A 26,046-nucleotide genomic window follows, 5' to 3' on the forward strand; every position below is an offset into this window, starting at 1 on the left:
GCTTTAGTATACAGCAAACAAGCAACAATCAAACATAAAAAATATGTTTTTTTATTGAAAAAAAAATTCAAATCGGGTCTTGAGTTATGATTCCAGTGAAAACATGTTGGTGACCGTAACGTGAAAGGCTCTTTTTCCTGAAGATTGGATTTTAGTTTTTCCTTCTCAATCTTATTCATTTTACAGCTTGACTCCAAACAGCACCTTTCCCCACTTAGTGTGAATTTTTTTAACAAAGCCATTTTACTTTTTGTTCATTAAGCAAAAACTCTCTCGAGACCTTGCCTTCCTCAAATCTTTGCAGGATATGAAAACAGCTCTCCACAGACGTGCACAGATTTACAAACACCAACTCATGACAAACACAGCAGTTTTAAATCAATTTTAAAGGTTCTCATTATTGGATACACATTTGTATAGCCTGAATTGACAAGGGACCAGTGATCCCAGGGGGCCAGATTAAAAACACTCGTGTGTATCTTTTATACCGACACACTCCTAGAAACCAATGAGATACCTCAGAGGGATGAAGAGCTATAACAACAACAACAACAGCAGCCAGACATTAGGCTGCAGTGGTCTGGCTTCTTTGGTAGCAGTGGGTGGAGAGGACATCAGTGGAATAAACAAGACAGAGAGCACACCAAGACAGCCTCTGGGGGATTATGAAAACACCAACTGTATGAATTAGGCTGTCTATCAGAGAGAGACACTTTGGTGCTACTGCAAAGCCCCACTAGTGAGAAGGAGTACAAAAAAAAAGAAGTAGTCGTCTTCCAAGCAAAGTTCAGCTGTAACTACGCTCAAAGCATGTGCAAAAAGATAACCAAATTGTCCTTGTACAGCAATTGTCTTCTATTCAATTTCCCATCACTGTGTGTGTTATCTTTTAGTTTAGCTTAATTATGAGCCCCTAAAACACAGGATTGTTTTTGTAACCTTGCTGTCAGGAGAAAAAGAGCATCTAAATTCAAGAGAACTAGAGAATTAAAGTCAACCTTAAGTAGTCGTCGTGCAATTTGCCTCATTATCTATCCCAGGCTGACATTAAGTGAATAATTGATAGCTTTCTTTTCCTCGTACGATAACCCATCAGGCATTCAACCCACACGAGCAAACACTGCAGAGGAACAACTCTGGCTAAAGGGCACTTCAGGCAGCCGGCTCCTGCTGGATGTGGTCTTCCACAGCTCTCAGCCGTCATTCATGGTCGGCTTACTGCCCACCTCTCTGGGGCTACACTCTGGACTACACAGAGACCTCAGCACTTGTAGTTATGGCAACTTGTGATTTCTCTGGAGTACTGGCTCTCGGCCTTTCTTCAGCAGAGGCAGACACAACTCAGCCAAAAAATAAATGAATTCCTGGAGCACAGTAAATTATTCATTACTTAGTTGAAAATGCCACACAGTGAATTGTGATCATTCCAGAGGTGTAGCACACAATGTGCAGCTGAACTTTTCATTCATTTAAAAGGTAACTGCCCAGTTCAAACCTGCATTATTTAATGCTGCGCTAAGACAACAACAAATATTTAGCAAAATAATGAAATTGCAATTGAGGAGAAATTGCTCAGCTCAGCATGGATAGGTGAAAAATTAAAAGCATACTTGGGCTCTACCCAAATATTCAACTATTTAGATATTTGTCTGTTGTTGAATTTTAGGATTTGGATATGTGGGGGTTTTTTGTTTGTTTGGGTTGTTTTTTTTTTTGTTAAATGAGGAACTTTAACTGATCTCAGCTTGTGCAACATCTCTCTTTCTCTCTCTCTCAAACTTCCGTTCACCTCACTGAGGTCACTTTGTCACTACATTTAGCCACTTTCAATACCCCTTCAGCTGTTCTTTTTTTAAGGCACTGCAAAAACTCCATGTACAGTATCATACTGCTTTACAATGACATCTTGCACTCCTGGCACAGCACCTGCTCTCTCTCTGCTGTGTTCATTGTGTGAGCAGTGAGGCTTCACAGAATGACAGCCGCAATGCACAGTGTAAGAGCTAACCTAGACAGCCTTAATTCAGACTTAAACTGCTGATCAACAATAAAATTAGACAGAAACCTGCAGATTAATCAGCCTTGAAAAGTTGCAATCCTTTATATGCAACAGATGCATAAAGGGCATTGTTGCATGTTGCTTTCTGTCAACACTGCTGTATACAAAAAAAACATGCTGTCTGGTAATAAAAAGATAACATAGGCTGGATTATGATACACTATACTGCCAAAAGTATTCACTAATCCAAATCATTGAAATCAGGTGTTCCAGTCACTTCCATGGCCACAGGTGTATAAAATACAGCACTTACTTATGCAGACTGCTTCTACAAACATTCCTGAAAAAATGGGTCACTCATGCATATCAGCATGATGGGATGCCACCTCTGCAACAAGTCCAGTCGTGAAAATTTCTCGCAACTAAATATTCTACAGTCAACTGTTGGTGGTATTATAACAAAGTGGAAGTGACTGGGAACAACAGTAACTCATCAGCAAAGTGGTAGGCCATGGAGAATGGTCAGTGGATGCTGAGGAGCATAGTGTGCAGAGGTCGTCAGCTCTCTGTGGAGAGATCTTCAAACTTCATGCAGCCTTCAGATTAGTTTAAGAAGCATACAAAGCTTCATGGAATAGATTCCCATGGCCGAGCAGCTGTATCTAGGCCTTACCAAGCACAATGCAAAGCACTGGATATAGTGTTGTAAAGCATGCCACCATTAGAGCAGTGAAGAAATGTTCTCTGCAGTGACAAATCACACTTCTCTGTCTGGCAATCCGATGAACGAGTCTGGGTTTGGTGGTTGGCAGGAGAACAGTCCTTGTCTGACTGCACTGTGCCAAGCGTAAAGTTTGGTGGAGGGGAGATTATGGCGTGGGAATGTTTTTCAGGAGTTGGGCTCAGCCCCTTAGTTCCAAGGAAAGGAACTCTTAATGCTTCTGCATACCAAGACATGTTGGACAATTTTGTGATCCCAACTTTGTGGGAACAGTTTGGGGATGGTACTTCCTGTTGTAACATGACTGCAAACCAGTGCACAACGCAAAGTTTACAAACATGGATGAGCCAGTTTGGTGTAGAAGAACTTAACTGGCCTGCACAAAGTCCTGACCTCAAACCAACAGAACACCTCTGGGATGAATTAGAGCAGTGACTGTGAACCAGGTCTTCTTGTCCAACATCAGTGTCTGACCTCACAAACCTGCTTGTGAAACCTTGTGGAAAATGTTACAACTGCAAAGGGTGGACCAATATCATATTAAATCCTTTGGACTACAAATGGGATGTCTATCAAGTTCGTATATGTGTTTCACATTTTATATATGTGCTGTAACACAGCACTTCTTCAACCAATTCCATATTTTGTTCAGCAGTCACTATCCCATGACTTCTGTGGGTCACACTGATCAAATTATGAGTGATCACAACACAAATTCTTCCCGCCACCAATTATGAAGTTGTTGGTGTCAGGTGATTATATATGATTCTTACATTCTGTATCCTCCGATCATGGCGGAGATCTTGCAGCCATGATTGGATAAATCATGCAGTTTGTCCATTCTCAGAAACACCAAACATGCTTTAATAAACTCTGCACACTACTTTTACAACTGCTTTTATTTTGAAGGGACATAGCAATCTCAGGTCATATAAAAAAAGAAAGAAAGATTAATGCAGCATGTAGAGTTTTCTAACAAGCCAAGGATTTCTAAGTACTTATTTACTAATGTCAGGGGTAAAGTTGTGTGATTAGTTGTTTTGTTTAGGATTACAGTATTAACATATATAAGTAGGGATGGGTACCGGTATCCGGTGCCATTATGGCACTCAGCAGCCTGCAACAAGTGCTTTAAGATGATACTGTGATACTGTGCAAAGGAGGTAACACCTCAAATCCGATGAAACACCTGGCGACGCATAGCGTCTTTTAAAAGCCGAGAAATGCACCGTATTTGATAGCTTGCTGCGAGACCTCACACCATGCACATCCACTGCGGGTGGGTTGCCTGTTATCGGACCCGGAGTTAGCAACATCCCCCAAAAAATCCCGAAGAGGAGAGTCCTGGCCCCTAGCCCTGCCAGTGTAGCAGAAATGATGACGGATGATGATGGCAGCAGCAGCCGTTCTTCTCTGCTTGAGTAGCTTCATGTTGTTCGTGTGTAATTTACGTTGAGTACGCTAACCACGTTATTACATTAATGCACGTAAGGTGAACTAGCAAACACCGTCGTAGTTACATGCGGCTGTCTTCTTGTTTGATGGCAGATAGTCCCTTCACCCTGGCCAAAAAGGCTAAAATGACCAAAGAAAAAAATGGGAAACAGTTAAACATGAGAGGTTTTTGGACAAAGTTTGTTTTTTTTCCATTGTTTAAGCACTGCTTCCAGCCAAGACTGATACCATAAATCCCCTATAGCTGCAAAAAAGGCTAACATAGTTATCTTTTTACAAAAAAAACAGCTGAACATGAGAGGTTTTTGGACAAAGTGTGTGTTCTCCATTCTTTAAGCACCGGTTCGAGCACCGTTTAAGCAACGGCACCGTTTCAAAAGTACCGGTTTAGTACTGGTATCGGATAAAACCTAAACGATACCTATCCCTATACAGAAGAGCTTAATTTGTGCAGAGCGGGAAAAGATTTTTTAGCAGAGTTGCAAATAATGATTGGATTAAATCATTAATATGTACAGAGGAGGTCAGGAGATGGGCACAACAGTGAGCGTCAACCCACCTGTGAAACACAGTTTGTGGCTGTATTTCAGCCAGTAGTGTTGGCGATCTTGTCAAAACTGAATGTATTATGAATGCAGGAAAAGTACCATCAGATTTTGATCCACCATGCAGTACCACCTGCAAACACTTTGATTGACAACAGGATTTCAGGATGACAGTAATCCCAAACACACTCCAACCAATGCTGTAAATTGTATACCTGAATAGAACAAACACACAATGGCCTCCCCAGAGCCCGGACCTCACCATTACATAAACATATCTGAACACAATAATGTGAAAACATTAACAGCACATGCATGCATACGCGTAACTGGCTTTCTCATGAGTGTGCAGACCACGAAATGGTTATAGGTTGTTGATCCTGGAGAAGACACAAGAAGTAAAGGGTGTAATAAATCTTCTGAGCACTTCAGTGTTATTGTGATTCAAGTGTCCTTCCAATACATCACAGTGTCCTTCACATCTTCTTATCCCTTTTTTTTTTTTTCTTGAAAAGCATATCAACTGACAATTTCCTCTCAGTTTACTTTACATGAGGTGGCAAACATCACATTTAATTATATGGATAAATATTTCCCTTTTTTTAATTATTGGATCACTGGTGTGTTGAAAGTAAATTGACCACAGAAATATCCTGGCTCGTGCTCTGACAGCAGATGTGTGCCGGGGGCCTTACAAAACAAAATATTTTGCCTTAATTGAAATAATTAAGATAAAACTGCAACAGTTGAACAAATTGCCTGTTTAAAAGCTCAATAAATCTGTTGCTTGTACACAAGTCCAGTAAATCAGCAACAATTAATTTATAAGTTTAAAGTATAAAAGAAAAGTGCTGAAAACACAGAAATTATTAAAATATTAGCCTTGCTTCAAATGTTAATGCCTTGTTAGTTATTCTATGAAAGGAAGCTATTTGTATCTCGCTGGCAGCTATCACAGCCTTCAGACACATTTTGTAGCAGATAAGAGTCCTTCTTTTCCTGATTTGGGAAATTTCGCCCACTCTACCATGCAGATCTCTTCAAGTTCTGAGATATTTTTAGGCACCCTTGCACACACAGCATTTCCAAGGTCTCCCACCTGATTTTCAGATCTTCAGTGATGTGCAGGTCAGACACTCAGAGGGATGCTCCAAAAGATTCAGCTTATGTTTCTTGTAAGTAGTTCAAGGTGGATTTTGAGCTCTGCTTTGGATCATTGCCCTGTTGCAGAAATCAACCTCTTTGTTGACTCAATTCATGATATTTGGCCCTGTCAGTATTTCCTGTGCCTCTGCTTATCATACAACCCAACCCGATAAAACTGTGCACTGTTATGCTTAGCTCTCCATGGGTTTGATTTTGGCATTTCCCTCCCAGCTCAGATGCAGTTTTATCTTAAATCTTTATCTTAAAGTTTTCTGTTTTGACTTCCACAGTTTCCCCTTCACTGCCATTTCTAAATTATAGTTCAGACATGGGAATTGCAGAATGGAGAGTTTTATATCTTTTTATAGCCTTAACCTGTTTAGATTACATCATTTAGCCTGATTTTATACCTTCAGTGAATGGCTTAGAGGAGCCCGTCATGATAAAATATTAGCTCTTTTGTTGTTTTGGGGGTTTAAAGAGTCAGGAGAAGTCCTAATAATGCAGCTAAGGACCAACAAGTTTCCTGCAGGGGGTGCTTTATTACTTAATTGAATAGCACAATACATGATTTCACCATGGGGTCCTAACTTTTACACAGTTATGTCCCGCAGTATCCAACTGACCAACCCGTTTGTCAGTCCAGCTTTAACCAGGGCTGCCCGTTGCACCCGAGGACAATGGCAACAGCAGGATAAGTGGATAAAGAGCCCCTATAAATAGTCTTGTCATTTCCTAAGCTCTGATAATGCAGCACAGCCGACAGCGTGTGCATCACCGCTTCACAACAACGCCTGATAGATCGCAATTACAAGATGGTAATTGTGTGCAGTGTGTGCCGTGTGCACTCCCTGTACTCTCTGAATGTGCATGCTAGTAATTATGTGACAAAAGCATCATCAGTGATGAGGACATATGAGCAGACAATGAGGACCCCTTGTATTGGCTGGTGGAAAGAGAAGGGAAGAGGACTTAGGATTACTTTAAAGCCCATTTTGGAGGTTACAATGATACATGCTTTGTACTTTGTTCACTAAACTATGATTACACAGATTAGAGAAAATGGAGGGGTATTGTCAGACTGCATTATACTTTATTATTCAAATAACGCCGCCTACAATGAGGATAATCTTCCCCGATGTGTTCTTAATTTCCATATCTAATTTTTTCCCCCCATTCAGTCTTGTGAGTCTCGGTTTGAGTAAAAAATTACTTGCAAAGCTGCTTCAGTGAAACGGGGTTCAATACTAATGGAAAACCTCTAAATGAAAAACGGCAGTCATCTAAGGTTGATAAACTCAGTCACAATATTCATCAGGTGATTGTGGTCATAATTACGCTGCGTTTTTTGGAACTGCTCAAGCATTTAACCTTAGCACCCGAGAAGACAAGACATTCGGATGCACAGGCAAAGTCTCAACAATGCTGCTCTGATTACCAGTCTGGCTCCAATATTTAACAAAGTGAACACTTTTCTAGTCATGAAAAACCAGGAATGCAAACAATTATTCCTACACAGCCTGACTGTACACTTTTAAAAATCCAATTTAAGACTTGTTAAGATATTTTAAAGCCCTAAAAAGAAATATACATTAATGCCATTTCCAGGGAAGAACAATACAAAATCTAACAATGTATGCTGATTAATATCTTCCACAATTGAATGCCTTTATTTGTTCTGATTAAGGAAATATGAAGAGTGTATTGATGTAATCGCTTAACCTGCTGTCTCCCTTTTGCAGCGCTCAGTGAAATACCGAAATACTTGTTACTTATAGTCTGTGGTCAAGAAGGAGCTGATGAGCTGGTAGCAGCAGAGACCAAATAATCCAATGGTGCCATATTTTTCAGGAGCAGTGCAGGGTTAGTACTTCTCTGATTTTTATATGTGACTCCATTGCTTTAAATCTTGAAAATCTCCCCAAGAGACATTAAATGGATTTAAATGTCCCTGCTACTCCTTTTTCTTTCCTCTATAAGACTCTGAGAAGAACAGACATAGCAAAAATCCAAAAAATAAAATACAATGACTGTAACAAACTACTATAATCCTAATTGAAAAATACAAAATTACTTTGAATACTTTTTCCAAAACCTCCCAAGAAAAAAATACTTTAAAACCTTTAATTAAAAATCTGATTTAATACAATTTAATATAAGAATAGTGCACACGCTTAGAGAAGTTGTGCTTGTGTACTTATCAATGGATCTGTACGCGATCAGTCATCCATAATGAAAATCTCGCCTGTGGTCATAAGATCTGGGTAATGATCGAAAGAGTGATGTCATGACTACAAGACGCTGAAATGTGTTTACTCAGTAGGGTGGCTGGGCTCAGCCTAAGGCATTGATTATACTTTCCTCTGAGTCCGCGAGGGTCCGAGTTATGTAAATTTTGTCACCAGTCGGTGAGCAAGAGGGTCCGTGCAGACTTGCCAATTTTTGTGACCACGTGGACTCGTCTGCAGAGAATTTACAACTGACCAACTGCACATGTAGCCCAGGCAGCGGGCCTTAAGCAGACTTAAAAGAAGCATAACAGGAATGACCGCTTGACCATCATGCTTCTGGCTACACACATCCAACTCGTACTATAGGGTGAGTATCATGGACATATAGAGGGAGCTTGAAATGGCTGTTTCGTCATGTTGATGGGAGTCAAATGAGATGGCATCTGGTTAGGATGACTCCGCTTGGAGGTTTTCCAGGCAAGCCCGACTGGGAAGAGACCCTGGGTTAACTTTCAGAAGTCTCTGAGGAGATTATGTGTGTCATCTATTATCTTCTATATTTGCTATCCCTGTTCTACGATTTCTGATCAATTACTTCCTTACTTTACTAATTAATTTAGGTATGGAGAGCAAAACACTGAATGGATTGACTGAATTTAGCCCACAAAGACTTTTGAAAAACAAGCCAATACAAAGTTGTATATTTTAAAATAAATACTGTATGTGTAAATGAAAAAACATGTTTCTCACCAACGCGACATGTGTTTGTTTCAAGAGTTTAAAGAGCACAATTTCTCCCTCCACAGACGACATATTCTATTCTCCATATATAATATGTCGTCTGTTTCAGGGTATGTGTATGTTTGACAGTATTGACGAACAATGTGGCAGTAGGGCAATTTTCCTGAAGCCATCAATTTTTAATAGCTTTTTGCTTGTTGCCAGAGGGATCTTCAGAAAGTATTGCTTCGTCCATCTGGCGTACATCCAAGATAAAGAAAGGTAAAAGTTCAGCAAACGTTAAAGCCCAAGCCTTTAGAGATGATTGTTGCTACTTCCTTCCAGGTTGGATTAAAGGCACAAATCCAAAATATGAGGGTATAATCAGCCAGTATTCTTCAATATTCACCCAGCAGGCCAGTTTGTTTGGATTTTTACTTAAGGGTGAAAAAATAAACAAATCGTGTTTTTCCAACAGCAAGTCTCTCCGAGTCCAGGAATATGTTTTAAGATGAGTGTGTCTTGTAAGCAGTTTTCCACCTATCTACAGATATTCCAATGCCCAGTTCTTTCTCCTGTCGTTGTTTCACATAATCAGTAGTCTCACTATTCAGTGATGTGATGCTAACTTGCTTATGAGTGCTTTATTAGTAATATTACATGCGGCATGTGGCAGTTAATGTGGATTGAGGCCTTTAAAGCCCATATGTCTGACACAAGTTACTAAAAATATCTTTGTTAAAAATCCCAGATTTTAACAATCTTACATGTGCAGATAATGCCATAACATGCTCACTGCCTAAACCTCCAATCTTGCATCACTGGTGCGAAGTCAGGATTGTTTGCTGGACACCTAAGATTCAGTTTAACTTCATTTTGGAGCTGGAAACATTCAATCATATCATATATCTTCAGTGAAAGGTTGACCCACTGGCTAGATGTCTTTATCATTTTCAACATAACCAAGCGCTGATTTGATTGGAAAGGAAATAAATAAAACTTAATATTCTTCCATTTGGCCTCATAGGATGAGGTGCACCGGCATAGAAGTGGACGCCACTGGGCTGAGAGGCAGTAATCCCTTAACAATGGTAAAGCCTTGCCTCTTCTTTCCTCAAGCACAAGATAGGTAGACAATTTCACCCTTGGTCTTTTTTTGTCCCAAATGAGCTCACATGCAATTTTAAGATCAGATCAAATTTCTGCCAGCAGGATTGTCACTGGAATTGCTGCTAGAGAGAACTATAAGTGATCATTTAAATTTCTAGCAACATTTTGGTCAGCTGTCAGGAGATCAGTAATAAATTTAATATTACTTTTGAAAGATTTCACATATTAGAGGCTAAAGTCTTTCCTGAGAGTCCTGAGCAATAAAACTCACTTGGCTGCAGAAAAGACAGACTTCTTACATCCCACTGCAGATCTTTATTATTCTCTTTTCCTTCTTACTAACAGTTTAATTGTGCAGAGTAATGCTGCCTTCCTCTGCTAATGTAAACACTCGAAAGCAGCCACCTCAAAAAGAATATTGAAAGCGTCTTTGAGCAAAACTGAAGGCAGGTCTGAAAATGTTGCAGGTTCCGGCTGTCCAGATAGGCCAATTAAAGCACGATGTGTGAGTCATCCCGGCATATGAGTTTAATAAAAATGCACAGCGTCTGCCTCCTTTAATATGACTACATGAAGGCTTCAAATGCCCTGAAAGCCTCCCTCCTTCTCCTGAGAGATCTCTGTGCTGTTTGTTTTGCCCTGGAAAAATATGGTGTCAATCAGATCTGATTAAACCACAACCGCATACTTCTGATGAAGTTTCTTGGTATTAGACAGTTCATAAATAACGCATGGACATGATTTATTTCCCTTTTCTCTTCTTTGTTTACATTTTTTATGGTTTAATTAGTTAGGATTACTTATTGCCAAAACTGTGTGTTCAGGACACAAAATGTATCTGCACAATGGATACAGACACCGAGATGTCACACGTTAGTCAGAGTTTTGGCCATCACATTGTTTTGTTAAAGCTGGACCTGCAAGGTGTGGATCTGATCAAGAATCTGAGGGAGACTCTACACTCATTGAGCAGAAATTTGTAGTTTAAAGTGTAACTATACCTTAAGGCAAGGTCTAACTCAGAAATAAGTCACACAGTAATTTGTGCTGTGAACCCAAATAGATTTTTCTTTGTGTACAGACTGTTATCAGCTGACCTGTGCTGCTACCCTGACATTCATTGTTATTTTAACAGGATAATATGCGATGTGAGCAGCTGATTTCTAACCTCTAGACACTATAAAAGGTAGAATTCAAACAGTGAATCTAATCAGGATCATTAACTTAAACATTAACCTTACAAAACAGTATACAACACTCGATATAACCAGCCTACAGTAGTGCTTCACTGTTACCACAATACTGCAAACTAACCAGTTCAGCCTGCACCAAACTGCCTGGTATTTAAATGTAGCCTTTGAATAAAACAAAATTAGTTTACTTCAGTTTAAACAAAAGGAACAAAAAGTCCAGATTAGACTTTACCGAGACAGATCGAAAAGAGTGCACAGTTCTGGGGGACAAATATTCTTGGGGCAGATGAAACCAAGAACTACATGACTACATCACTACAAGGGGGTAGTTTTATGGCTGCCAGTGGAACCGGGTCAACACTGTTTATTGATGATGTGATCACTGATAGAAACAGCAGGATCAACTCTGAAGTGTGTCTGGCTGTATGCTCTGCTCAGATTCAGGCAGTTGCTGCAAAACTGATCAGACAGCAAAGCCATCTCAATCCAATAGAGCAGCTTTTCAGGTATTAAATGCAAAGCTGAATGCAGAGAGACCCACATACAAGCAACTGATGGCAGCTGCGGTAAAGGTCTGGCAAAAGATCTAAAGAGAAGAAGCACAGCATCTGGTGGTGTCCGTAGTTCCTAGAGTTCAGACAGTCATTGACTGCAAAGGATTTTTAGACAAGTAATAAAAACTTGGCTACAAATATTTAAAATCATTTCTGAGCCTCTTAAAATAGGGAACGGTGTATGAAAGCAGCAGTAATTCCTAAACAGTCAATCACATTTTGACTGTTTTAATTTAAAAGCCACTGTGATTGTGTACAAAGGCAAAACTACAAAAAAATGTCTCTCTGTCCTGACGGACCTAACTGTGTGTCTAAGTTCTTCCCGTGCCTGCATTAGGTTTCAAACCCTTAATCTTAATCTTCCAATCAAATTAAAAACAAAGGCAAATTTCTCTGCTCACTTTTGACACAGACAATATTTACCTTAACAAACTCCAAGCGGCACACATCATTAATTGCTTCCCATTCAGCACAGATACCATCAGCAGATCCACCCAAATCCCACTAGGAGCCCCAACTCTACAAAACAAACCAACACATTTGAATGCAGCACTTGCCTTGTTGACAGAAGCTCTGATGGGCCAAGTGCTGAGGATCAAGCTGACTCCTTTTCTCTTTTACTCCTTCATTCAGTCCATCTCTCTCCATCTCCCACATTGGCCCAATCAGGCTAATGAGGCTCACACTTCCTTCAACCCTTCCTGCTCGCTAAAGTGGCGATTGATTGGAGGGGTGGGAAAGCTTTTAACTAGGGAGGGGTGGGAGAGAAATAATTAGCACGAATGAGCTTTTTCTGCAAACTCCTTCAATTTGGCTTTTCTCTTTCAGTTTATTTACTGACCCAGACAACATTAGGGATTAACTCTCCAAGGGTATGTTAACTTCTCAATGTCAGGGTGTAAATCAGTTTGAGGCTATAAACTAAGGCCCATTTGTCTAGCGCCGATGTCTCACTCCTCTCAGGTCACAGCACTGCGATGATGCCCGAGTTCATGAGCGAAAGAAGGGGGAAGGGAAAGGATTAAAGCCTAACAAACCGAGCGCTGAAGTTTTTCCTTTCATCTTCCCACTCAAATTGAGACACAAACTGAACATTGCAGCATCCCGTGGAAACTGGGAGGCACTGAACCTTGAACACTCAAAATTTTGACTACACAGAGAGCATTAATGTCGCTGCCCGAATGACCAGTAAAGTGGTCTTTCTGGCAGTTGTACCGTTATTAACTCAGACAGATCTGGACTGGAAAAAACTAGAGCAGCAGCACTGTCTGAATTCACGCTGCAGCCAACGCACAGAGTCACTGCAGCCTCCAAACTTGACCCATGGCAAAGACACAGATACAAAAGGACAGAGTGGACGTAACGCAACTTCACTGTTGTGTTGGAAAGTGGGAGACACAAGTAGAGATTTAAGTAAGGAGCTGAAAAAAAGAGAAGAAACTTGAAAAGGCAAGCAGAAATCTGCAGCTAAACATAAAATAAAATGTCAGCCGTGATCACTTTAACTACCTTTTTTTTTAATGAGTTTGAAGCACACACACTCTGATTACTCTCACTGGTGGACTTCAGATCATCTAAAGCCTTAAAAGATATTAAACACACCCCCAATCATTTAAGTTCTTGTAGCATAAAAAATGAGGCACTTCATGAGGCAGCCTAATAGTAATTTTCTATTCATTTGATATGTCTTTAACTCATATGGAGGGTTTTCTTGAAAACCCTCAAAACACAAACACAGAGTGCTGAGATATGAGCTCCCATTAGAAACAAACCAGGCTAACTATAGCACGTCTCCTTAGTGACAATTATGTTTATTTAGCACAGGGAGGTCTATAAAAAAAGCCAATCCTTTATTACAGAGGTAAATAAAATCCAGTGTTCTTCAAAAAAAAAAACAACTAAATGAGAGGACAGTTATGATTTAGACAGCAACTGGCTTCATGTTAAATGCAGTCATCTCAGGTTTTAGATCGGCGCGTCACTGCTCTCATCGATTGTGATTCAAATATAAAAACCCAGTGGCATGGCCTAATGTTTAAATCCATCTTAAAGCATTTACAAGCTTAAAAATATGTCCACCAAATGCATGGTATCATTTTTACTACAGGTTAGAGCCTGTACGGCATTTATGAGTCGATTAACATAAAAGTTAACCAGCAAATATTCACATCTGCTGAATCAATTTATTACCTGTGTAATCTTTTCATGCAAAAAAAAAAAAGAGAGAGAGAGTGACTTGTTTGAGGCATTAAAATGTGGCGCTTTCCTGCTTTTGTCTCAGTCATATTAAATGAAATATCTAAGGTCCCTGTCGTATAGATTAAAAATAGCAATATGAGTCTGTTTCTCTTAACATCAGCTTTCAGTAGCTTCTCAGCTCTTTCACTGTTCATCAGATCAAGGACAATGGGCTTTTTATTTTGTAAACTCAACTAAACACGGCCTTAGTTTTCGGTTTGAACTGACATCAAATGTGTTTACTTCAAAAAGAGTCTTTTTTTACAGTTATGATGTTTATTTCCTTCACAAGTTTAAATTACATTTAGAGTGCTATTAAAAAGGTCTTCAAACTTATTTTCTGTGGAGACCCTGTGATGCCCACATTGTGTCCTTACCGCTGTCTTGAAGTTCACAGACAGGCTCTTCACTTATGGTGTTACTGTCAAACTGAAATGTGCGGGCGGACTGTGATTACATCTCTAAGGAGTTGACCCGACACCGATTATCGGCTGTGTCACAGTAACTCCAACGCTGAAGAACATTTTACTGTGAAGGTGTTAAATCTAGTTTTTGGGAGAAGAAGCCAATTTGAAACCCTGGAATTTCAGCTCTCCAATTTCTGCTGCGCCTCACTTGATCTTCATCTGTTCTCTTAAAGGAGCTCGCTGAGGAAAATACTTACTGTCTTACCTTTTGGGCCGCCTGTTTGGAACAAGCACCAGTGGTAGAGTGCATTTGTTCAAGTACAGTTTTGAGGTACTTATGCATTTAATGACTATTTACATTTTATAATTTTACTCAACTACATTCCAATCTTTTCCCTGCAGTACATTAATTTGACAGCTGGAATTACTAGTTACTAAAAATCTGATCAACTTAAAAATGGTTTTAAAATTTGCAACATTTAAAAGCTGATTAACATAAATCAATGAATAGCAGCATTAATCCAGCATTACATAACAATATAACACAACAATAAGGGCATCCCTGCTGCTTACTGCTGGTACTTTTGATATTTCAAGACGACGCTGATGATACTTCTGCATCTGACGTATTAATCCATTATGAAAATAACTTGATCATTTGTCAGTTTGGTAGTGGTCTAAATCAATTACAGTTGCTCTACCCTACAGAGGAATAAAACAAACAAAGCAAAATGTACTGCTCTGTAATAGTAGTACTTTGGATGATGGGTAAACATTGCATCAGCCCCGTCTTTGACCCTGCCGATCACCACCGCTGCCTGAACTCACTTCATACAGCTCAATCTTACTCTGATGGATTTTCTCTTTTATTGTTTTTTTGTACAGTAAATCCTCTTTACAGTAAAAAAAAAAAAAGAAAAGAGCAGGTTATGTCTCCATTTGGCAGAGTCTGCACAATGCCCGCCACAGTGATCCCGGTTTAGTAGCTGGTAGAAACGGGAGGGGGAGCGCGTGTCGTTACTAAGTTTTGACAGCACATCATTTTTGCTCTCAATCTGAAACTACACCAGTGATGCCAATTTGACTCTGTAGTGCTTGTGTATACAGATAGTTGACAGGCACATTGTAAGAGCGTGTCCATTAGCGGTGCTTCACAAAACAGCCAGCGCAGTGGGGATACTGCTATAGGAACTGGAGCTAAATAAGTACAGTTACTACAGCAGGGAGAAACAGTGCATTTCATGAGGGATCTGCTCTGCTTCACAAGAGCGGCATATGGACTCGTTTTACTTTTAGAGTAAACAGCACAACTCTGGCTTAGTTTTCACAGATGCAAGCAAGCTGAATGCAAGGAGAAGAGTTTCATTGGTTCTCAATTGAAATCCTAATCATCAAAACACACGGTACATTTATAATTTTGCAGAATCTGATTTCCAGCTTTCCTAAAGCATACACGCATGAAATATTTGTCAGCAACAGCAAACTTAGTGTGACATTTTGCATCTTGTAATATGAGCCTGTCCTAAAAGAACCTGACAAGTGCTCTGGGGTAGATATATGGTAACTGCAGCAAACAGAGAACGCCGTGGGGCCTAAGAGACCTCAGCAGCACGACTAGGTCCGTTCTGGGATTTCCATCAATCCCCCCCCTCACACCCCTGCTATTACCAGAGAGGTCGGGTGGATCACAACAAGCTGCCTCCCTAGAGTAAAACGTGTGACTTGGTGACTAACTGGCAGACGTTGAAGGGTGTCTATGAAGCCTTGAAAACATTAATTCCTTTTGCTTAAAAAAATTAAATAAAATTACTACAGCTGGCTACAACTTGATTATCCTCTAATAACAGCTACACTATGTACATACTTAAAACAAACACACTATTACCAGCTTAAGCACCAGAAGCTGGACCGGATACAGTAGAGCAGTAAAAAAAAAAAAAAAAAAAAAACAAAAAAAAAACTTAATCCTTGGCCTGATGCTGGAAAATCCCTCATAAAGTGGTTAAGCATGCAAGATTCCCACTGAATGTCCCCCATCACTCTAGTCAAATGAGGAAAATGCAGCTCAGGTGAAATCTAAGAAATAATTTTAGCTGCTCTGAAGCAATTTAGAACAACGTCAGGCCTGACAATCTCCCATACACACTCCGGCAGCGTGGAAAAAAAACGGCGACGTCTGCCAGGCTGATTCTGGCGCTAAGCACGGCACTAAGCCCCATTGACAAAGCCAGCTAAGAATCAGTGAAGCCTTGCAGAAGGAGTGTGACGCTGTGCCGCTGTAGGGTAATGCTCTTGTAAGGGGCTCTACCTGCAGAGCCAAGAGTTCGCCTGTTTTATCCTCTTAAAAATCACCAAACAGGATCAGAGAGTACATCCCTCTCACCTTTTTCCTCCAGCTGTTCTAGTCGATGTCCTGCTGCTTGTCTGTCCGTCTGGATCCGCTCATCCATGACTCCCCAACACCCCCAATAACTTCATCCTCTATAACCCATAGGCCCCCACAACCCTGCTACTCCTACAGGACATCATCAAGCATGGAGTTCTCTGGAATCAATAAAAGATGCCCCAACACTGACTTGAATTTATATTTCAATCGAAGGAAGCATCCAAGCTCAAAAAAACACTTTTGTTTAATTATTAATGCTCCCACCATGCATCCACCCGCATACACAATGTAATAATAAAAGATTAAGCTGATCTTGTGAGGCTTCTGCTGTATCACTTCTGTTTACGGCACAATTCAAAATTACCCACCGTTATAGAAAAAAAGTATTAACAGCCATTTACAGTGTTTGTGTCTGCTCACTCGAGCTCTATAGTCTACATCATGAGCAGGAACCAGATCTTATATTACAAAGTTTTTGCAGTGCCGCCAAGCAGAGCAAGCCTTTAAATATGGATCATCTTCACTAACAACAACAACAACAACAACAACAACAGAAAAAAAAAAGAGCTGTGGCTGCAAGAAACAATTATGTTCATTGTTTATTAATGAAGTGATTATTTTCTCAATTAACAGAACAAGCATTTAATCATTTAAGACCAGGTTTCTCAAAGTGGGGCCTGCAGGCCGAGAGCAGAAACATTTTATTCAGGCCGTGAGAGCAACACTGAAAGAATGCACCGTGGTACGTTTCATTAATCCACGGTTCATGTTAAACTGTAATATAGCCCGCACAGATTGAGACCAAGGGAGCATTTATCTTCAGTTTCAACTCTTTAGTTCCCACCCTCATAGCAGACTAAACCTCCCCGAGTCTGATAAACGCAGCTGGTGTTAAAAAAAATAAAAGAACAGCCATCCCCATTAATATATAAAAAGATATATACAAACCAGCACAACTAATTTCATTGTCTTATTATTTTTACCAAATCATAATATTATATCTGACACATTCACTAAATGTACAAAAGCTAGAGCAGAGGTGTCAAACATAAGGCCCAGGGGCCAGAATCGGCTCAGTGCAGACTCCAACCCGACCCACTGGACGACTTTGGAAAATGTGAGTGAACAGATTTTGGACTTTTAACTGAATTTTTTCAGCTTTCACTTCTAAACCACATCTCAATCAGCCATTTACACTACACGAAAGTAATTAAGGATTAGATTATGAATAAAATGACAGAAAGGTTCCTGTTTTTCATGTCCTACTTGAGAAAGGTATTTTTTTTAACAATGTGTACACAGCATTTTCTGTGACTTAGTAAAAGCCTTCTGTTTTATAATTAGAGGATATTATGGGAAATGAGCCACCAGAACCTTTCTGTAATTTTACACATTTATTTCTTAAAATTCAAGCCCAAAGAGTCACGCTGACAGATTTCTTTCATTCACTACAGGAGCATGTTTTTGTCACACTGCTTTTATATATATTCAAAGTATCCTAGGGATTAAATATGTAGTTAAACTTGACTTCAGGTCTAAGTGGGCTGTATATGGCCTGTAATGTGAAATGAGTTTGACATCCCTGGGCTGGTGGAACACTGTTTGGCAGAGATGTGAAAAAATCATTTCAAAAGAAATTCTAATAGACTCAAAGCTTCTTCTGTTCAGTTTGTATGAGCAACAAAAATAAGCAAGCATTAATGAATCTCAGTTTTTTTGAAAACCTAAACAGAAAAAAGGAAAAACACAGACAAATAACATATACGCGGAAAGACAAACACATTTGAAAGGGCTCGGGGAAGCTTTTCAAACTATTTTAAAGACCTAACACAAAGTCGGTCTGAATAGTTGTTTGTCGTGAGCCATGCAGTTTTTGTTTGACTGTATTTTTTGTACTGAATGGATGGTTTTTTGGTCTCGATTTGAACATTTTGTTTGCTTTTCCTGCCCTTTTATTTCCATCTAGAGAAGACATTTTTGAGGAGATTGACTGTTATGTGTTAAATGGTCTATTAAAAAAATAAATAAAGATTTATTTTTATTTTTTTTAAACTGGTCATTTTTTCCTATTCGGCACTCAGACTGAGTCACTCTTGAGAACCCAGAGTTTACGCTACAAGACAAAAGCAAAGAGTAAAAAAATACTCATCATCTCATCACTGTTGCATCTTTTTACAAGCCATAACAAGACCCTTAATTTCCTTGTTTTTTGCCAAACAAACGGTCCAGAAGCTGAAGACGGCTGAAAACTGACTATTAAATGTGACAAAGAAAATCAGAATTTAGATCAGCACTTATTTCTGTTGATTGACTAATTACCAGGAAAGATGCCACTGGGAGAAAAATCTGCATAATGCCTGAATATTTTTAAAGCTGAAATCAATTCATTAATCCTCAAGCATTTTGAAAACCAACGTTTCAGTGGGCTTTTGAGCAAAAAGGCCTCATGTGCTTTTTCCACCTTCTCCAGTGTGACGATTCGTCCTATATTCAAGCGAATGTGTACCTAAACAGAGATGCATCTCTTCTGTGAAACAGAATACTGAAACTGTACTCACTAAAGCTGATTTGACTTTGAGCTGAGTCTCCTTCTGACCTTTGTATCGACTGCACACCTAAACCTTTATTATTATTCCCGAGGAGTTAAGCTTCAGGCTTTGATCAGCATCTCAAGTTAACGCTATGAATATCTCTGTTTTCCCTGACGGTCTACAATTACTCATGAAAGGCTTTTAATCTCCCAGCTTTTCTCAAGAAATGTTTGTTCATCGACTCGATCGCAATTTTTATTTCAAAAAGCTGATGTTGCGCCAACGGTAACGTGACGGTTTGGGGTGGAAATCCTAGGTGAGCTGAAGAGTTGGTGCCTTTCACCTGTCTAATGAATGACCTTTTGTCCCTCACTGTCTGTCACAACACCACCCCTGCTCCTTTATCCATCCATCCATCTCCCTTTCTAGGTTTCTTATCCAGGGGGTTGTTACAAGTCCTGTCTACACATACAGACTCTCTTCCTCCATCTTGTCAGTCACCTGGGGGCTGAGAAAACTATTGGCTCTAATCTTGTATCTCTCAGCTTTAGCCACAGTGGGTGGGTTAGCAGCGCCAACCAACAGCTTTATCTCTGACCAGCAGAGGAAAACCTGGGAGACCCTATCTCATCCACCCAAACACACACAGACACACACATGCACATGACAGGACACCTGCTCAGATATCAAACCACTCATAGACACATCGCATCAAACACGCACACACAGTTAGAGCTAGGTTTATGTGTGCTCCTGGCAAAAGCAGGGGAACACATGCAGACTTACATATATGTAGTCTTAACAGCACATCTAAATAAGGGTGTAAAGGTGTGACACACACACACACACACGCACACACACACACACACACAAAGACTCCTGGCAAGCAGAAATTGTGACGAAGACAAGTGGTTCAGCTGTGAAGACTGAGATAGGACCGGAATATTCTTTATCTCTTGACGGTGCACGGCTTAATTTTAGGGACAGTTTTTTATAGTCTAGCCTGAAAGATTTATCAGCCGACTCTGCTGCTGCATTTACTTTAACGCACCGAATTAGCTCCGTGGGAAAAAAAAAAGGACATCACACAAAAATACTGAGAGAACTTATCGGTTCAGTTTTTAAATCTTTTTCAATTAAATTTCATTCTGCGCAGTGAAGACGGTGGGCCAAAATAAATGGCATTTAATGTCAAACACAATAAACACTACGGAGGTTAAAAGTAAGTGTTAAAATGGAAATGAGGAATAAAACTTTTGCAGGGCGAAAATGCAGCTCAGTAGAGCTCAACAAATTTGCATTTAATCAATTTGAAAAAAGGTTTTAATGCAAAGTTAGTTGCTGCGTAGCAGCACACACACACTCCAAGAACGCATCACTCCAACGACATTTCATTGTGCAATCCATCTTAATCAGCTAGCCCATCAGAGACAATATATCCTCCCCTCCATCTCCCTACCCTTCTCCGGACGGAGTGATTGAGGGGTGTAAAGAGGAGGATGTTTCTGCCCACGTCTCCTCCCCCAATATGCCCCCCACCACCACCACCCGGATGGCTCTTAAGTGCTTGTGGGTTTTTATGTTTGTAGTGTTTTATAGGAGTGGGCAGAAGCCAGGAGCAGTAAAAGTGTGGAAAGAAGGAGGGAGGGAGGGACAGGAGGAGGAGGGAAGGAGGAGTGGAGAGTTACTGTAAATCCAATCTTTATTGAGAGAGACACAAACGACAACCAGCGCCCACCCTGCAACGCCCTGTTTACCTGATCAACGAGTGCTGATTGAGGAAAGGAGAGAAGGAAGGGAGGGAATGAAACAAGATAAGGGAGCACGTGAAGTTCAAACCTGTTAATTTACCCGTCCCTATGCATTCGTGTGCACGAGTGTCTCTCTTCATGCATATATGTGTGTGTGTGTGTGTGTGTGTGTGTGTGTGTGTGTGTGTGTGTGTGTGTGTGTGTGTGTGTGTGTGTGTGTTTGAGTGTCTAATCAATTGCTAACCACCAGCCAGGCCTGGAGGCCCCCACCCTCCCGACCTACCTACCAGCCTGCCAGTATAGCGTATAATTGGCCACAGTTGGCTTCAATTGAATGTTTGCTGCCTTAGGGGCCAAATGATGCTTCAAGGCCTTTCAAAGCAGCCACAGAAAATCCACAACACTCCCCTCCACATGTCAAAAACCGCACGCTCCGGTTTCTGATGTCGGAGCTTTGCTGCAACAGCGGAAAGTTTGCAATTTCAAAAATGAGCATAATTAACTTGCTCGATGTCTGCTCGCTGTTTCCTTTTATTTTAATGTCATATTTCTTTAAGTGCGACTGGCATCACTCAAAGCCTCTTAGTCAATCAGTTAGTCACTGGGAGAAAAGGTCAGCAGCTTAGTCAACAAAATGACCACGGAGACAGTCAGCTGGGCAGCCAATCAGTCAGGCAGAAAGGATGATCGGACTCTGCCGCCCAAAGCTCCTTTGAGGGTACCCTGTACCTGCTTGTTGCCATGGCAATGCAGTCTGAGATTTAAATACTAGCCTGTGTCCTCTCCCTGTGTCTCTTTCATCTTCTTCTTTTCACTCCTCCAGACTCCCCTCTTGCTTTTTGTCACTCAGTGTGCTGACTCTCTCACGCTCCATCTCTCAGTCATGTTTCCTCTGGCGTTGCTGAGGTTTTTCTTCGTCACCTTGCCTCGTCCTCTCCGCTAAATGACACTTTACTAGCTGTTTCCTCTTGTTAATTCTGTGCTACTTTGCATCCCACGACTCTGTAAAAGCTCTTGTAAAATACAAAGTCGCCTCTCCAGAAACACAGAGACGGTACTTACTGTATACACACATAATTACTGAAACATTTGTAGGCAGATGCATGTATAATTACTTGCAAGCGCACACAAACAGAAGCAGTCACACTGTGAACTATGAGAGTCAACGATCAAAATATTCACTGGATGCTGGCACAGCGCGCACCTGCTGACAGTCAGCTGCCAGTGAAAATCTATCATTTTCTGCTAAAGCCTCATCATCAAGCATCATTTAGGCATGCTGGCCTGCCTCACTCTCCCCCGATGCATCACCAGTGCCAAGACACCGATTAAATTTCCCCCACATGCCCAAACAGCCTTGTGGGAAAAAGAAAGTCTTGAATGGATCAAGTGGCTTCTGGCTCCATCTAATGGTCACTACAATCTAAAACCTGAGAACAACAAGTGATGGGAGGACATGAGTAATGTGACCAAAAAAGGTTTTAAGAGTTTGATATACATTCACTGGACCCTTTATTAGGTACACCTCGCTAGTACTGAATTGGATCCCCTTTTGTCTTCGGAACTGTGTTAATTCTTCATGGCACAGATTTATCAAGGTGCTGGAAGCATTCATCAGAGGTGCTCAGTTGGCACTAATGGATCCAACATTTGCCAAAAAATATCCTCCACCCCATTATACCACCACCAGCAGCCTGAACTCAACAACAACACAGACAAGATCCATGGTTTCCTATTGTCTGCACCAAATTCTGAACCTACCATCCGAATGTCGGAGCATAAATGGAGACTCATCGGACAAGGCAACAGTTTCCAAATTTTTATTATCCTATTTTGGTGAGCCTGTATGAATTATAGCCTCAGTTTCAGTTCTGAGCTGACAGGAATGGCGGGGATGAGGTACTCTCATGGTCCAAACTTCAGTTTTAACTTCTCGACCATGCCTAAATGCACTGGATTTCTGTCATATGTCTTGGCTGATGAGATATAGCTTAAATATTATTTATAATTCAATATTTGTAAGTAGTTTTGGAATTAAGACATTCGTCTCTTTTGTTCTAGAGCTAGTCCGTTTTTAAATAAATTTAATATTAAACAGAATTTTAAAAAACAAATTTAGCAAATGGCTTAAAAATCATTTGGTTAACAGCATTACCGTTATCAAAGTGGTTTTTAACTTTTGTTTTGCATTTATTGTCTGTGTATAGCTGTTTATTTTTTTTATTCCCCCTCTCAGACATTTCAGACTCTCCCAGCTCTTCATCGTACTATTGCTGAACATTTACCCAAAGCAAAACTGATCTGACGCAGCAGATAAACATCAGCCACTGCCATGGGTAAATGTCAACCTTTTTGCTCATAGGCCAACTGCAGCCAGCAAGGCCATTTCCGATGTCCAGCAGACGCATGCATTATATCAACAGTTGGAGTTGAAAAGAATCGCTTTCTGCAGTGCACAAATATTAAAAGATGCAGTGTTCTTAAACCAAACAGCTGGGGGATACTACATAAACAAACAAAGCATATGGGGTACAACGATGAATTTCACATATATCAAAGCAGTCTGTCCATAATTCTTCCAGCATGGAGACTTCAGATGAATGCTAGCTCTGCTTTTGTGTTTCTTTGTCTACTTTTAAAGTTTCCAGGGAGCGACTCAGCAAATCTTCTGATTCTCAGCCATTCTGTTGTTCTTTTATTCTTTTATTCTTTTGTACTCCACTTTAAAGAAAACTTCACAGTAGGATTCTTAACCATATAAAGCCCTGTAGCTGTATCTCCCACACACTGAGAAAGCATAATACCCATAATCACAGCGCGAACCTCCCTCACAGGTGTTCCTTGCTAAATGTATGCACATCAATGCACAAACGGATTGGAGGCGGCACTCAGTTTGGCACCGAGCTTTTAAAAACATAATCCTTTCTCATGTTTCCCTCTGACTGACTCTTCTTCACATTATTCTTTTCCCGAGGTTTCATCTGTACACCACTGCGAGCTATTATTTTTAGTCAAATGACAGCAAAATAAAATTAAGCTTCATCAATTTATTTTTAATTACATTTGATTTTGACCTGTGCGAAAATAGACAACTTCACAAAGGTTTAAACATAGACACACACACATACCTGCATTGACTATAGCGTCTATCTCAAGCTTGGTGATGTCGCCGTTATAAAGGGAAATCTTATGGTCCAATTTTTCATTCCTCTTGTAGTCCGTTGGCTGCGAACCACCTGATGATGAGAGATAAAAACAGCCTCAGGACCAGGTTTGCTTACCTGGTAAATCAGCACAAGGGATACATCTGTAGGTCAACGCATACAAAAAGCATCACGTCCTAAACAATTCTTGGAAAAGGCTGCCTCCATTTGTAGAAGATCACAAGATGTGTATGTAATGAAATGATTTGCCAGGAAGGCACTAAATCCCTAAGCGACTGTCAGAACTCTCACACTCCCTGCCAAGCAGTATGAGATACAGATTCATACAAGAGGGATCTGCCATTTCATTGCTCAAGGCCTTTATATTGCAAAGTGAACCTAAAACAAACACATTGAAGCACTAAAAACTATTAGTTTCCACAACGTTCATCAAAGCACCAAACTAAATATCTTTTAAAAGAACTGAATTTCATCTGTTCATGCTGATGGAGATCATTGCCTAATCAGTCCCAGTTCTCTACAAGGTGCTAAGGTGGGTTGAGCTCTGGTGATTACAGTAAAGGCCATATTGTGAGTTATATATAGAATTTTTTACTCTTATCAAACCTTTCAGTGACCCCTCAGGCCCTGTGCATAAGGACACTGTCATCCTAAAAGAGACCACTCTCATCAGGATTGAAATGTTTAATCACAGGATAAAGTAGCTCACAGAACAAGTGTAGTGATCTGCAGTGACCCTTCAAATGTATGACCTCCATCCATCCATCCATCCATGGAGATATCAAACAGGCATCTTAGGGCAGATGCCCAAACCATCAAACAATCTGACTTAGCTGTATTCAGTGTGAAGCCCAGCCACCCTTCAGAGGAAAGTCACGGACAAGCTAATGCTCTGCAATCTCACTCTTCCTCACTTGTGAGCAACATCCTGAGATATTTAAACTCCTCCACTTGAGACAGCGACTCGTCCCTGACCTGGAGTGAACACTCCACCCTTTCCCGGCTGAGGATCATGACCTCAGACTTGAAAATGCTCAGAGTCATTCTTGCTGCACACCACTCTAGTGCATATTGGAGATCACCGCCGTAATCCATCATTCTAATATACCTATATAATGTTAAATAATACAATAATAATACAATAATGTGCACTGAAAGCTCTGCAGCTAATTCAAAACAAAATAGTTTTTCATTTCTAAAAAATTGACTCCGCCTGACAGCATTTGAGTACACTGCCTATCATTGTCTCTTAAAAATCAAGGATGTCTGAGGCAGCATTTTTTTCACTCAGAAGAAAATATATTGATGTTTGTAATCAGACTGCATTTTTTAGCAGCTGAATCTTATGCATACTGTTACGGAGGAGCTACATATTCTGGGGTCTGTCCAGTATTAACATAATTATAAATCACCTGAAACCTGACTCTTGGAAAACCTTACCACTACTATCACTCAACTCTGTGTGAACAGGATGGTAACTGTGACTGATGCTGAGGGTCTGACCTGCAGTGGGAGTCCACACTGAGATCTCATCCAGTGGCTTATAGCCAGTTGTCCTGTAGTACTGACGCCTGTCCTCCGTGCTCAGAGACAGCAGGTTGCCTGAGAGAAAAGTTAGATAAAGAGAACAGGCAGTAAGTCATCTGACAACATATAACATCAAATGTATTTGTCATTTGCACTTTTAGCAGACATCAACGAGTTTCTGACTGAATATTTGATCACTCTTCTTGGCAGATTTTGAGAAAAACATTTCTCCAGAAGGCTTCTGGCCTGTCCATGTAGGCAGTAGCAAATTTGGTCAGCACCCTCTAAGTCCATGACAATGTAAAACTCAGTCATGCTGGTGTTCCAGCAGTTTCCAGTTCATGACACGCTTGAGTCTTTGTGGCACA

At 40.4% G+C, this 26,046-nt stretch overlaps 1 protein-coding gene across 2 annotated transcripts in view; it reads right to left on the reverse strand.

The window, feature by feature from the left end:
- macrod1 (mono-ADP ribosylhydrolase 1) overlaps positions 1-26,046 on the reverse strand; it is a 144,384-nt gene that overhangs the window by 116,414 nt on the left and 1,924 nt on the right. For both annotated transcript variants that reach the window (XM_039619206.1, XM_039619200.1), the window contains exons 2-3: positions 25,655-25,753; positions 24,116-24,223 (exon numbers count right to left, since the gene is read on the reverse strand). In XM_039619206.1, coding sequence (XP_039475140.1) covers positions 24,116-24,223; positions 25,655-25,753 — 207 coding nt within the window. The remainder of the gene's footprint in view (positions 1-24,115; positions 24,224-25,654; positions 25,754-26,046) is intronic.

This window comes from Oreochromis aureus, linkage group 2, assembly GCF_013358895.1.
Source record: "Oreochromis aureus strain Israel breed Guangdong linkage group 2, ZZ_aureus, whole genome shotgun sequence".
NCBI lineage: Eukaryota > Metazoa > Chordata > Actinopteri > Cichliformes > Cichlidae > Oreochromis > Oreochromis aureus.